At 39.5% G+C, this 12,374-nt stretch overlaps 1 protein-coding gene across 1 annotated transcript in view; it reads left to right on the top strand.

The window, feature by feature from the left end:
- Positions 1–5,109: 5,109 nt before the first annotated feature.
- The window catches only part of LOC135481038 (iodotyrosine deiodinase-like), a 10,875-nt gene continuing 3,610 nt past the window's right edge, over positions 5,110–12,374 (top strand). Inside the window, exon 1 of the mRNA XM_064760969.1 lies at positions 5,110–5,503. Coding sequence (XP_064617039.1) covers positions 5,110–5,503 — 394 coding nt within the window. The remainder of the gene's footprint in view (positions 5,504–12,374) is intronic.

Below are 12,374 nucleotides of genomic sequence, written 5' to 3'. Positions count from 1 at the left end.
ACTTCTGGGTACATGTACACGTACGTGAACATGTACATGTACGGTAACACGTGAATGTGTTCTATAATAGACGCTAGATAACAAAAGCCAGTCCAGTTACGGAGTTTTGAAATAATTAAATTACATACAAACATGACTATTATGAATATATTTTCACGTTTTTTTTAAATGTCCAAAACCGTTTAAAATGCTAATTCAGGATGAGGAGAATGTCTGATGTGGTGTCGGCGTCTTCATATGTTCGACTACAAGCCAGTTTGACGGATTTGAAATCGTTGTTGTCAACTGATTCATTCATTCATTCACTGATTAACAGATTGATCCACCGGTTAAAGGAGAAAACATAAAAATGATGCCAAAATCAGACGAAAGAGCGTCCAAAGTTATTTACAAAAATGGTCTGTAATATTTTTTTTCGATATTTTTTTTTCAGGAGAAAATTGTATTTGAAAATATTTTGTATTCATCGTCATTGCATAATAATTTTCTAAATAAGGATGTGATGCACGTCTGATGAATTATTTGAATGTAAATTTGTTTCTATCCAAACGAATGCATTTAATCTGAACGATGATAATATCTATTAATATATTGAAAAATATAAATAGGACCAAAAATCCAGGATGAACGTACTTGTTAGCTGAAATTCCAGTGCAAGTATATTTATTATTAAACATGTGTTGCATACTCATTTTTGACTTTTATTACCAGTATACCAATGATATAACAAAAGGTGATCCCAAATACCCACCACGCAGAAATGATTGTCAAGTGCCTTATTCTCTTCAAAGAAAAATCTAAAATGTTGAAGATCACATATATACAACTGGCTTTTCGCACTCTTTCATTTGAATTTTATGTCATTTTAATGTTTTTTTTCCATCTTTAACAACAGGATTTCGGCTTTAATCGACAAGGGGACATGCGTGGCTCAGCTGGTTAGCCCTCCAGCGCAGGGTAATGACCCACCCTTTCACCAATGCGGTTGCTCTGTGTTCAAGTCCAGCTAATGCTGGCTTCCTCTCCGGCCGTACGTGGGAAGGGCCCCCTCAGGAACCTGCGGATGGTCGTTTACTCCCACCATAATGCTTTCCGCTGTTGTATAAGTGAAATACTCTTGAGTACGGTGTAAACACCAATCAAATAAATAAAGTATAGATTAACCTAGAAGTCTTGTTTCTCGTATTGCCCACCCAATAAAACAGTTCTATCACTGTTTCCATATTTAAGGAACGTTTCGTCTGCTGTACAATAATTAAACGTGAAGTATAACAACGATTTCATGTATCTGTGAAGACCCAGTCGGATCATACATCATACATAGATCATACATACTGATGTCTTGGCAGACAACGTGAATAGAGAGCGAGTATACTGTAGCCATTGCCTCTCGGGGCTTATTTATCAACATGCGTATTTCATCGACCCATTAATTGTCTTCATAAGTTGTATATAACAATGTGCCTGACAGCGATTGTGTTTATACTAGTCTGTAGACACACGGTAAATCGCAGTATCTGACAGCGATTGTGTTTGTACTAGTCTGTAGACACAGGCAAATTGCAATGTGTGACAGCGATTATGTTTATACTGATCTGTAGACACACGGCAAATCGCACTATCTGACAGCGATTGTGTTTATACTGATCTGTAGACACACGGCAAATCGCAGTATCTGACAGCGATTGTGTTTATACTGATCTGTAGACACACTGCAAATCGCACTATCTGACGGCGATTGTGTTTATTCTGATCTGTAGCGATAATCGCAGTATCTGACAGCGATTGTGTTTATACTGATCTGTAGACACACAGCAAATCGCAGTATCTGACAGCGATTGTGTTTATACTGATCTGTAGACACACGGCAAATCTCACTATCTGACGGCGATTGTGTTTATTCTGATCTGTAGCGATAATCGCAGTATCTGACAGCGATTGTGTTTATACTGATCTGTAGGCACACAGCGAATCGCAGTATATGACAGCGACTGTGTTTATACTGATCTATAGACACACGACAAATCGCAGTATCTGACAGCGATTATGTATATACTAGTTTGTAGACATACGGCAAATGGTAGAATCTGACAGCGATTATGTTTATACTAGTTTGCAGGCACACAGCAAATCGCAGTATATGACAGCGATCATGTTTATACTGATCTATAGACACACGACAAATCGCAATATCTGACAGCGATTAAGTTTACACCAGTCTGTAGACATACGCAAATTGCATTGTCCGGGGCTAGGAGGCTCTCGTGAACCTTAACCCCTACTTCACATTTCAGAGAATTCGGACAACTACATTTTCGCGAGAGCTCTTATAGACAAGACTGAAACAGCTCTCGCTCCCTGTCAATATCCGTTGTTGCTTGAATATTTGCCGCAAAAATAGGACAGCAATTTTGAAAATCGCCAATAAAAACGTCTCAATCCTGACCTCAAAGTACCCTTAGAACTGCTCGTGGAAGAAACATAAGCGATATATCAGAACGATAAGGAAAATGAAAATGGTTTACACGGACTAGTCCCAACATGGCGGCGCCCAGTGGTTTGACAACAGCATGGCTGATCGTTCTTTGCTCGTGCTCGAGTGACCTTACCGGCTGACTTCGGAAAGAAGTCCGGCGGAAACAAATGGATATTTACCTCAGAGCTAATATCTTCTTACAGGAAGTAGGCCCTGTATACAAGATGTGCATCTGTTTCACAAATAGGCTTACCGCTTGATTTTTTTATTTGATTGGTGTTTTACGCCGTACTCAAGAATATTTCACTTATACGACGGCTGCCAGCATTATGGGCAGAGCACGTGGGAACCCCCGACCATCCGCAGGTTGCTGGTAGACCTTCCCACTTACGGCGGGAGAGGAAATCAGCATGAGCTGGACTTGAACTCACAGCGACCGTATTGGTGAGAGACTCCAGGGCATTGCACTGCGCTAGCGCCCTAACCAACTGAGAGCTTACCGGTTGAATAGTCTGATTGTTTTCAATGGCATTAAAAATGGCACTTGTTGCTGCCTCTCTTCACGCTCAGCGCTGAGAGGTAAGAGCAAGGAAACATGACTAGTTGGCCGGTGTGAGTATAATGTGACTCGTTTGGGTGTCATGTCTGGTGTCTTTGGCGTGATACTTCAGTGGCGTCCCGACTATAAGAAAACACAATATATGTGCACACACCTAATGACTGCTCGTCGTCACATCACAGAAAAATTGTTATGTATGACGTAAAACCCAAAGTATCCACAAATGAACTAGTTGGATAGTCATTGCCCAGATTGTACATCTGCATATAAAATGCATGGTTTAAACCTTTTCTACCAGTTAATTCTCTCAGACATTATCTAGACAAAAAATTGACTCAATAAAAGAAATTTATACCGCCTGCTATGACCTGTCTGCTATACTAAAATTCTAAGCAATCAAATTAACTCTCTCCTTTAAACAAGGCAGATAATTAGTGGTAGAAGCTCCGGATAGAGAAAAAAACATATGTATGTACATATGTAAGCATAATAGGTTTATATATCAGAGAGGGTAAATTTTGCCACACAGTTTAAAAAAATGGATTGGGATACTTTATGTAAAAGCCAAAGTTTTACATAGCTCTGAAGTCATGCTGTGAAGTCATACTGCGAAGACATACTGTAAAGCAATACAGTGAAGTCTTACTGTAAATACCCACAGATAATTATTACACATAACCGTTACATTACACGGAGGAAATATTGCACATCGTGGGTATTGTCCTGCGAGGATATTGTCCAGAGAGGATATTGTCCTGCCAGGATATTGTCCAGAGAGGATATTGTCCAGCGGGGATATTGTCCAGAGAGGATATTGTCCAAGGTGGATTATTGTCCAGGGTGGATTATTGTCCAGCAAGGATATTGTCCAGCCAGGATATTGTCCAGCCAGCATATTGTCCAGCGAGAGTACTATTGTTACTTATTGTTAGATAGAAAACATAATTCACTCTGGAGCCTCCAATTAGTTCTCCAAAGTTCTGCAGTACATGCGTGTTGTACAATTTACCAATTTTCCTACCAAACGACAAAAATATATTGAATGTCACTGGAGTAATAATAGACCAGTAATTCTAGTAAATTGTAATTCACGTCAGGGCATCTATTTTACCTAATTCTGCTTATGTCATGGTGTTAGCGGGAGTGTGAATTGCTGCTATTTATGCATGTACTTGAAGAGTCAGAATAAAACCCTGAGAGGTAAATTGACAAGAGGCTGTATTTACGTTACGTGTGCCCATTTGCCAGCCATAACACTGTCGTCGCTGCTCTGGTTTTACTCTCTATTCCTTACGTATTGCACTATACATGTATGCAGTGCTTAAAGACTTCAGTAACTAGTGAGGATGTTTGTACAGCTCACTTGTTAGAGCTCTGTACTGTGGTGACCCGAGTTCTACACCTGAATGACACGAGTTCTACACCTGGTGTGACACGAGTTCTATACCTGATGTGACACGAGTTCTATACCTGATGTGACCACAGAGTAAACTTGTTCAACCAATATAGTGGTGTCGTGATCTATTTATTCCAATATAGCGGGATCTCATAGCTTCCAGGAAGCGTGGGGCTCTTGGCCCGTGTCTTTATTTACTTATTCCAGCATAAGTTGGACTTGAACTCACAGTTACCGCATTGGTGATAGGTTCATAAGTCATTGTGCCGCGCTAGCACGCTATCAACTTGACCACTGGGTGTAACGGGGGCAACTTTCCAGTGTTAGCAGTAACTATTGGCATACTCCATTTGGCTCATTTGACCAAGCGCTGTGGAAACAAAGGACACTTATGAGATCGTCTTACTAATAGACAAAAACTAACTTGAGAAGGATTTGAAATGGTCTCTTTCAGTTGAAAATGAGCAGCGGGCTGTTCTTGATAATGTCCCTGATAACTCCACAGTTAATGATGTTGCAGACATGACCGTCAGTGATGAACATACAGGTTCGCTGTCGCTGCACTACTTTCCCTGCTGTGGTTTTTTATACAGTTGTGTACACCCCAAGGTTAGCGTGCGTCAAACGTTCATCAGAGGGAGAGTCGACAGCCAAACGATACCAACACACGAATAAGCCATGGCGATCATTTCTTCCACACTCGGATTCTTGTGTCAGACAGAGGTACTGGCACTGCTACTAATAGGAGGGCTGACTTTCTTACTTTATAAGAAACGGAATGGTTCAGACTCTAAGACAGCCAAGAATCAGCCCCCCACCTCCTCAAGTCCCGCCACATGGGACGTGTCGCCCTATAGCGAGGAGGACGATACCGCCTCCGGAGGAACGTTAGCACACGATTTCGAGCAAGATGTGGCGCACATTCCATTCAGAATGGAACGCCGTTCGCACGAGGAAATGGTTGAGCGTTCTGAAGCATTTTACACTCAAATGAACGCTCGTCGTAGTTGCAGATTTTTCAGAGACGAGACGGTACCACTGGAAGTCATTCAAAACGCCATTAGGACTGCAGGTGAGTTTTTCGTCCTTAAAAAAATACAAGTATTTATTGATTGCCTAGAGATCGATATCAGTCTCTGGAAACCGTATGAATACACAGCCTAACTTTATGAGGTAATCTGACGATACATGCCTTCCCACTTAACGCTAGCTATAGACAAAGTTCCGATACACCACGTGTGGAGAAATATCAGATTCAGTCAACAAGGCTATACCCAGATGAGGGCTAGTGTCTATGTAGGCTAGATTCTCCACTATGAAACCTGTCTTTCATTGCGCCAGAAAGCACGCTTTCGAAATTGACCGAATTTTCAAGGTGTCCTTCAACAGTCCGGTTTTCGATATAACAGCAAAGTAAAGCTTCAGAAAACAAATCGCTCAGTAATATGGCGGAAGTGACACCTCAGTGTGACCTCTTACGTGTATCTCACTTGAGTCAGTACATCCGACACTCCCAATTTCAATGTTATGATACTGATGTGTTCCCACTATTCAACTATTCCCGGTATGAAACGTTTTGTGAATTCTGTCGGTTGATAACATAGTTTAAAGTAAAACATGGTTAAAATATGAATCAAGGTTCATCATACAGACAACTGAAAACTATGCGTAAAATACTTTCATTTATGCTTTGAATTCAGATTTTGAAAGGCATTCAAATATTTGAACACTATAGTAATCTTTATGAGCCATACTGACAGTGTCTAGGAAGTCTGATGTCACATCAACTCTTTGTCCTGATGTTCAACAGAAAGAATGAATGGTCGGTAACATTATTTCAGTAATCTTTTACTCACGGGTAAACAGAGTTATACCAACATTCAGTGTCGTGATTTGTTGAAAAACATTCTGTGACGTCAAAGTTCCTCAACTATGGTATAGTATGGTCCAGAAACCCCACCTTAGAAGTCAAATGTCTGAAATAAATGAAAGTATATTTATGCATACTTTTAAGTATTCTATGTAGTGGTGCCTGCTTCGATTTTTAGAAGACTTTTCCTGTAAGTTTTTAGAGGTCTTTTCCTGTAAGTTTTTAGAGGACTTTTCCTGTAAGTTTTTAGAGGACTTTTCCTGTAAGTTTTTAGAGGTCTTTTCCTGTAAGTGAAAGCACAAAAAGTTAAGTGGATATTGCTGTTTTCGGTGTGATGTTCTGACATAAGCCAGCAACCATTCGGATGGCTGTGGGTTTCCCCCGTGCTCTTCTCGTCGTGAAAGTGAAATATTCCTGAGTATAGCGAAATATACGCGATGATTGAGGCATATCTAAAGTCACGTCAAAGCCAAAACTAACAATTAATCCACACTATATGATTATTGCGACGATGTGATTTGTACTTTGTGCTCCAAAAGGTTCATATTTTTCTGTTGTATTAAAACCATTAAGAAATTGGTCCATGGCAAATATTTTTGCCATTTCTAAATTCACAACCAAAGTTGTTGTTGTATCATTTATTTATTTATTTTGTTTGTTTTGTTTCATTGGTGTTTCCGACGTACTCAAAATATTCCATTTATACCCCTGCAGAACCCTGGGAAACAAACAAGTATAAGATGACATAGTGTGAAGAGCTATTGGCAAATATAGTCTTTATTATCTTTTAGATCTTTTCTTTTTGGAGAAAACTGTTTTTGAAAATATTTTTGATTTGTGGGTATTTGCAACCACATATGGCATATATATTTTTTGCATAACAATGTTCTAATTAAGGATGTGATGCATGTCTAATAAATTTGTGGGAATACATGGGAGTACATTTGTGGGAATTTTTTTCAGCCGAAAATCAGAATTTAATCAGAATTCTAATAATATTTAAGAATATAATTGAAATTTTAAAACGATTAATGCACAGATTGAACAGATTAGTTACTTGAAACGACCAAATGTCAGCACAAATAGAGTCGTGAAACATACGTTACATCTTCATTTAGAACATTATCAACCAAAGACAATATATATCAAGAGGTGATCCCAAATATTACCCATTCATTTTTTTTAAAAGTCTTTTTGTGTTTAAAGAAAAATCGAAAAGAATTATGAAGACCAAATTTTCAAGTGGCTTTTCCCACTCTTTCATTTGAACTTTACTTAATTTTTATGTTCTCTCCATCTTAAGTGATACCGGCCCCGATGGCTCAGTTGGTGGAGCGTCTGCTTCGGTGGGGTAGATCCAGGGTCAATCCTGGGTCGGGTCACACCTGAGTCCTTAAAAGAGGAAGTTTTAGCTTCCTCGCTTGGCGTTCCTCACCAAGGGGATATTGTAACGACTGGTTTATTCTTATCAGTATAATGGCTCGGGCGGGGCGACTTACTTGCCGGTAAGTCGTCTCAGTGAAGCAGCACTAGATAAAAGAGCGGTGGAAATCCGTCCTGTAACAACGATTACACACACTCTAAGGAGTTTATCGTCATCATATGACTGAAAAATTGTTAAGTACGACCCTAAGCACTCACTCACTCACTCACTCACCATAAATGGCACTATTGCACAGTAATGTCATTTGTCATAGAGAATAATGGGCAGAGTCGTTATACCAATAAAATATTCAGGCTCTATTAATGGTGGTATGAAAACTCATTTTCCAATCAGAAACAACCAAATAATTCTTCTTCTTCAAATATGCTGTGAAATCTTATTGCCTTCCTACTCATCATCGCACTTCACGAGACACTGGACACCAGAGTTCACTCCCTTCCCTTGGAGATCATAGTGCAGCCATTCGCGGATAGATTAAAGGAACTCTTCTAGTTTTCCTGTATCTCTTTTAACTTGCTTGACGGCTTTTTGTTATCATCAGTGGTGAACCAATCTGCTGTGATTATGTTAACAGCTAGTCAGAGCACCGATGTAGCTCAGTGCGAATAATCAGCGTTTATGATCGCCCCGTAGGCATCCAACAAAAGCAACGATAAATTAGATGATTCCGTTTGACATCGTTACTAATTAAATGCTTTCAAACTGTCATACTAGTATCTCGAATCTTATTACAAACCCAAAGGTCACGTTGATTCTTGTCACGTTTACCCTCATTGTGCCAAACATGTGATCTGACTATCGTTTATTTTTTTTGTTTTTTTCTTTATCCCTAGCTGAATGCATCAGTTACGGCATACCAATGTATATCATACCGCTTTTTCAAATTCCTCCATCTCTTGAGTTACTAGTACCTTTGTGCAAGCAGTCGCAGATTTACATGTATAACGGAACTGCTCGCCAAGTACATGAGAAGAAGTATTTGACCAACCTTGTGTTTTTTAATACATGATTTACGCACGTCTGTGACCCGGAAGAAGTGCTGAGCTGAACTACTTAGTTCAAATCATGGTATATAACTGTCACATCAAGCTATCAAAAAGCTAACCCCTCAACTGCTTAAATAGGATAGCTATAGTTAATTCCGTTTGTAATCTATAACTGGTCATGCACTATGTCTTTCTCCAGCACTGACCTAACGGCAGTTATAATGGGTCTTGAGTAATGCTATGCATCAGGATTACTGAGACACCAATCCAGTTCATAACTAGTCATAAACATCTGCATGGGCAAACATGCAGCGAAGGCCTGCCTATTTTAACACTGAATGACATTTTGACCATGCACATAGTTAAGTGGAGTAGCAGAAATGACATTTTTGTTATCATGGTGCACTGTGACATTGTGACGCGTGTACGGTGCTGCTTGCCGATGGGGGATCAGTGGGATCAAGATGCTCGGTATACAGATTAGGAGATAACAGACATGCGTTTTAACTTTTAGCTAAATGCATTAATTTCACTTAAGATAAAGTCTACATAAGTGCTATATTTAATAACCAAAGTTCATTAAATACCAGAGGCTACACAGTTCATTTGATTTCCCTTGTAAGCACCGCACTCATATTTCTCAGATTGTCGCTGTGAGGAGTATGAAAGCGTGTCCGAAAATTGCGGTCGTTGAAGCTGAACAGAGAGAGTCAAAGAGAAAGAATTCGATACACAGTGATACACAGTTATGGTGGGTTACCTCCCATCATAAAGCTGGCCGCCATCGTATGTGAAATATTCTTGGGTTGGGCGTAAAACACGAATGAAAAAAAAATCGATAAATAAATAAATAGATAAATAAATATCATCATGAAGTTGGTCCATGGGTTAACCTTTAACACCACATTCGACGAAATACAATTCGTGCAGCTGTGAATGTAGGGTTTTGTGTGGTGCTGGAATCATCTTCATATTTCTGTACCATCTCATGAACTCACAGACAAACTCACATTTGTGAGACGCTCCTGGATCATTACACCGCACTGGCGCGCTAACAACCTCGGTCACGGAGGCTCCAAACGCTGGTAAACGCTTTCTTAATCATTATTATTGGCGATACAACGTTATTGGCACATCTGTGTAATGGTTACATGAAAAAGGGCAATTTTCTGTGTGGTACATGTAAATGTTGTATTTTGGAATATAACAGCGTGTCATTTCTGTGAGCAGAGCTTATCTAGATAAAACTGCAAACAAATGTTATAAATGTCATAATATATATACATATAAAAAGCCCTTAACCACTTATACCGGACAAAATATAGCGCAAAGTTTCTCTATCACGCAATACTGAGGCCACCAACCAGAATCGTCCACATCCAATGAGAAATTCGCAAATAGCCAATGCCAGTTTCATTAAAAGAATTAGAATGTCGTTGCTAGCTTAACCAAACTGTCCACAAGCCTAAAATGCCCATAGGCCTATTACCTTCACTTTACTTCATCATCGCTATCTGTGAAAGCAAAAATAACCGTGAATGGAAAGGCCAAATACCACAACCCTATTTTACATGTCTTTGGGGCCTCCATGGCCGAGGTGATTAGCGTGCTAGCGAGGCGCAATGACCCAGGAGACTCTCACCAATGCGTTTGCTCATGCTGGCTTCCCTCTTTGACCGTACTTGGGAAGATCTGTCAACAACCTGCGGATGGCCATGGTTTTCCCCCAGGCTATGTCGGATTTCCTCCCACCATAATGCTGGCCGCCGTCGAATAAGTGAAATATTTTAAGTAAGGCGTAAAACTCCAATCAAATAATTATATAGATAAATCTTAGATAGAGTCAAATGCGCTAAAATTTATACCACCATCTATACACTAACCAAAATACGATTTGTTCCACTTTGATCTCCAGCTTTAGACAAACGCTGTGTTAATAAACGATACATGCAAACGTACTATTTAAACGAAGAGTTTGGTTTAAGGAAATTTAATGAAAATATAACAAGAATATTATAATTTATTTAAGGAATATTTTATAGTTGTTAATAAGCCCTCTGTTATATTCACCAATGGTCGGAAATATTCGGAAATGAGGCCATCGATGAACATAATGGGAGTGCGGGACCAGATTAGCGCCCACCAATTCGGCTTTTCAATTGAAAAGATGTTTTGACAGGTATCACCGTTGACGTCAACACAGTAGGCTACTTGATTTTCGACTGGCCTCTGGGGTATTAGGAAAACCAAAAGAAAGCTGAGAAGGTTTTTGTTCTTTCATATCTTGGGTTACACCATGTACCCTGTATCCAGAACTAAACCTTTCACGTACCCTTTAAATTTGCATGTTTACTGTCTAATCGTGCACGTGCATGAGCTGTTTCACTATTAAACACGGTGTTTAAGCTAAAAAAAGAATTCGTCAAATTTAACAGAAAGTCTGTTGCCTGAGTGATGCTAGAATGTATTCTGTTATTGCAACAGATTATTCTGTTAAATGTAACACAATATTCTATTTGAACATAACAATTATATTAGACTAACAGCATATTATGTTGAACATGACACAGTGTTGTGTTATAACAGAATATATTCTAGCATCACCCAGGCAAAAACTTTTCTGTGAAAATTAACATATTCATTTTTTTTAGTGAAGGGTGAAGAAAGAAAACTGATAAAGTTGACAAAGGTGATCAATTATGGTCACCCAACATATGACTGCTGCATTTTAGTGAACATATTTTTTCGCTATATTTCGCTATATTCTTGAGTATAGCGTAAAACGTTAATCACATAAACAAACAAATAAATTTTAGTGAAAACAAAATTTAAAAAAATACATATATACTAACTTCTTAGTTTCACTTTCAAGGGGTCTATTCTCTTAAGGTATCTCTTTCACTTTAAAACATACATGATTTATTTGAACTACATGTAAATTTAGATATGTAAAAGAAGCTGCCAGTAAAAATCCAAAAAGACTTAAACTGTAACCCAATTGAATCAGATTGGCTTTGTGATGCACAAAGTATTTATGTTATGGTGTTTTGTTTGTGCCACGAAAAAGCACTTGTATCAACTCCCAAAACTCGACACACCATGAGCTCGAGTGAGTGAGTGCTTGGGGTTTAACGTCTTACTTAACAATTTTTCAGTCATTGTGACGATGAAGGATAAGTGCATGTAATGTTCCTCCTTGTTGCAGGACGGATTTCCACCGCTCTTTTATCTAGTGCTGCTTCACTGAGGCGACTTACCGAAGGCAAGTTAGCCGACCCGCCCGAGCCACTATGCTGATACGGCTGAACCAGTGTTTGCACTATCCCCTTCACGCTGAACGCCGAGCGAGGAAGTGATAACTTCCTCTTTGAAGGTCTTAGGGTGTGACCCGACCCAGGATTCACCTTCTCTCCGAAAGCGGACGCTCTACCTACTGTGCTATCGGGGCCAGTACCTGAGGTCGACATCGCGTTTTAAATGGGCCTTTATGTAGCAAAACCTCCCCGCCCAAAGTCGACCTCGTGTTTGCTAACACCATTCCTACTTTGGGTTCGGCGGAGTTTGTGGGTAGATACCACGGCTTTTTCGTGACACGAATAGAACACCGTATTATGTAAAAATTGTGGTCATCTCGGATGCTTAA

Source organism: Liolophura sinensis, chromosome 13, assembly GCF_032854445.1.
Source record: "Liolophura sinensis isolate JHLJ2023 chromosome 13, CUHK_Ljap_v2, whole genome shotgun sequence".
Lineage (NCBI taxonomy): Eukaryota > Metazoa > Mollusca > Polyplacophora > Chitonida > Chitonidae > Liolophura > Liolophura sinensis.
Note: the sequence above shows the minus strand (reverse complement) of the source record. Positions and strands in the feature narration are given on the sequence as shown.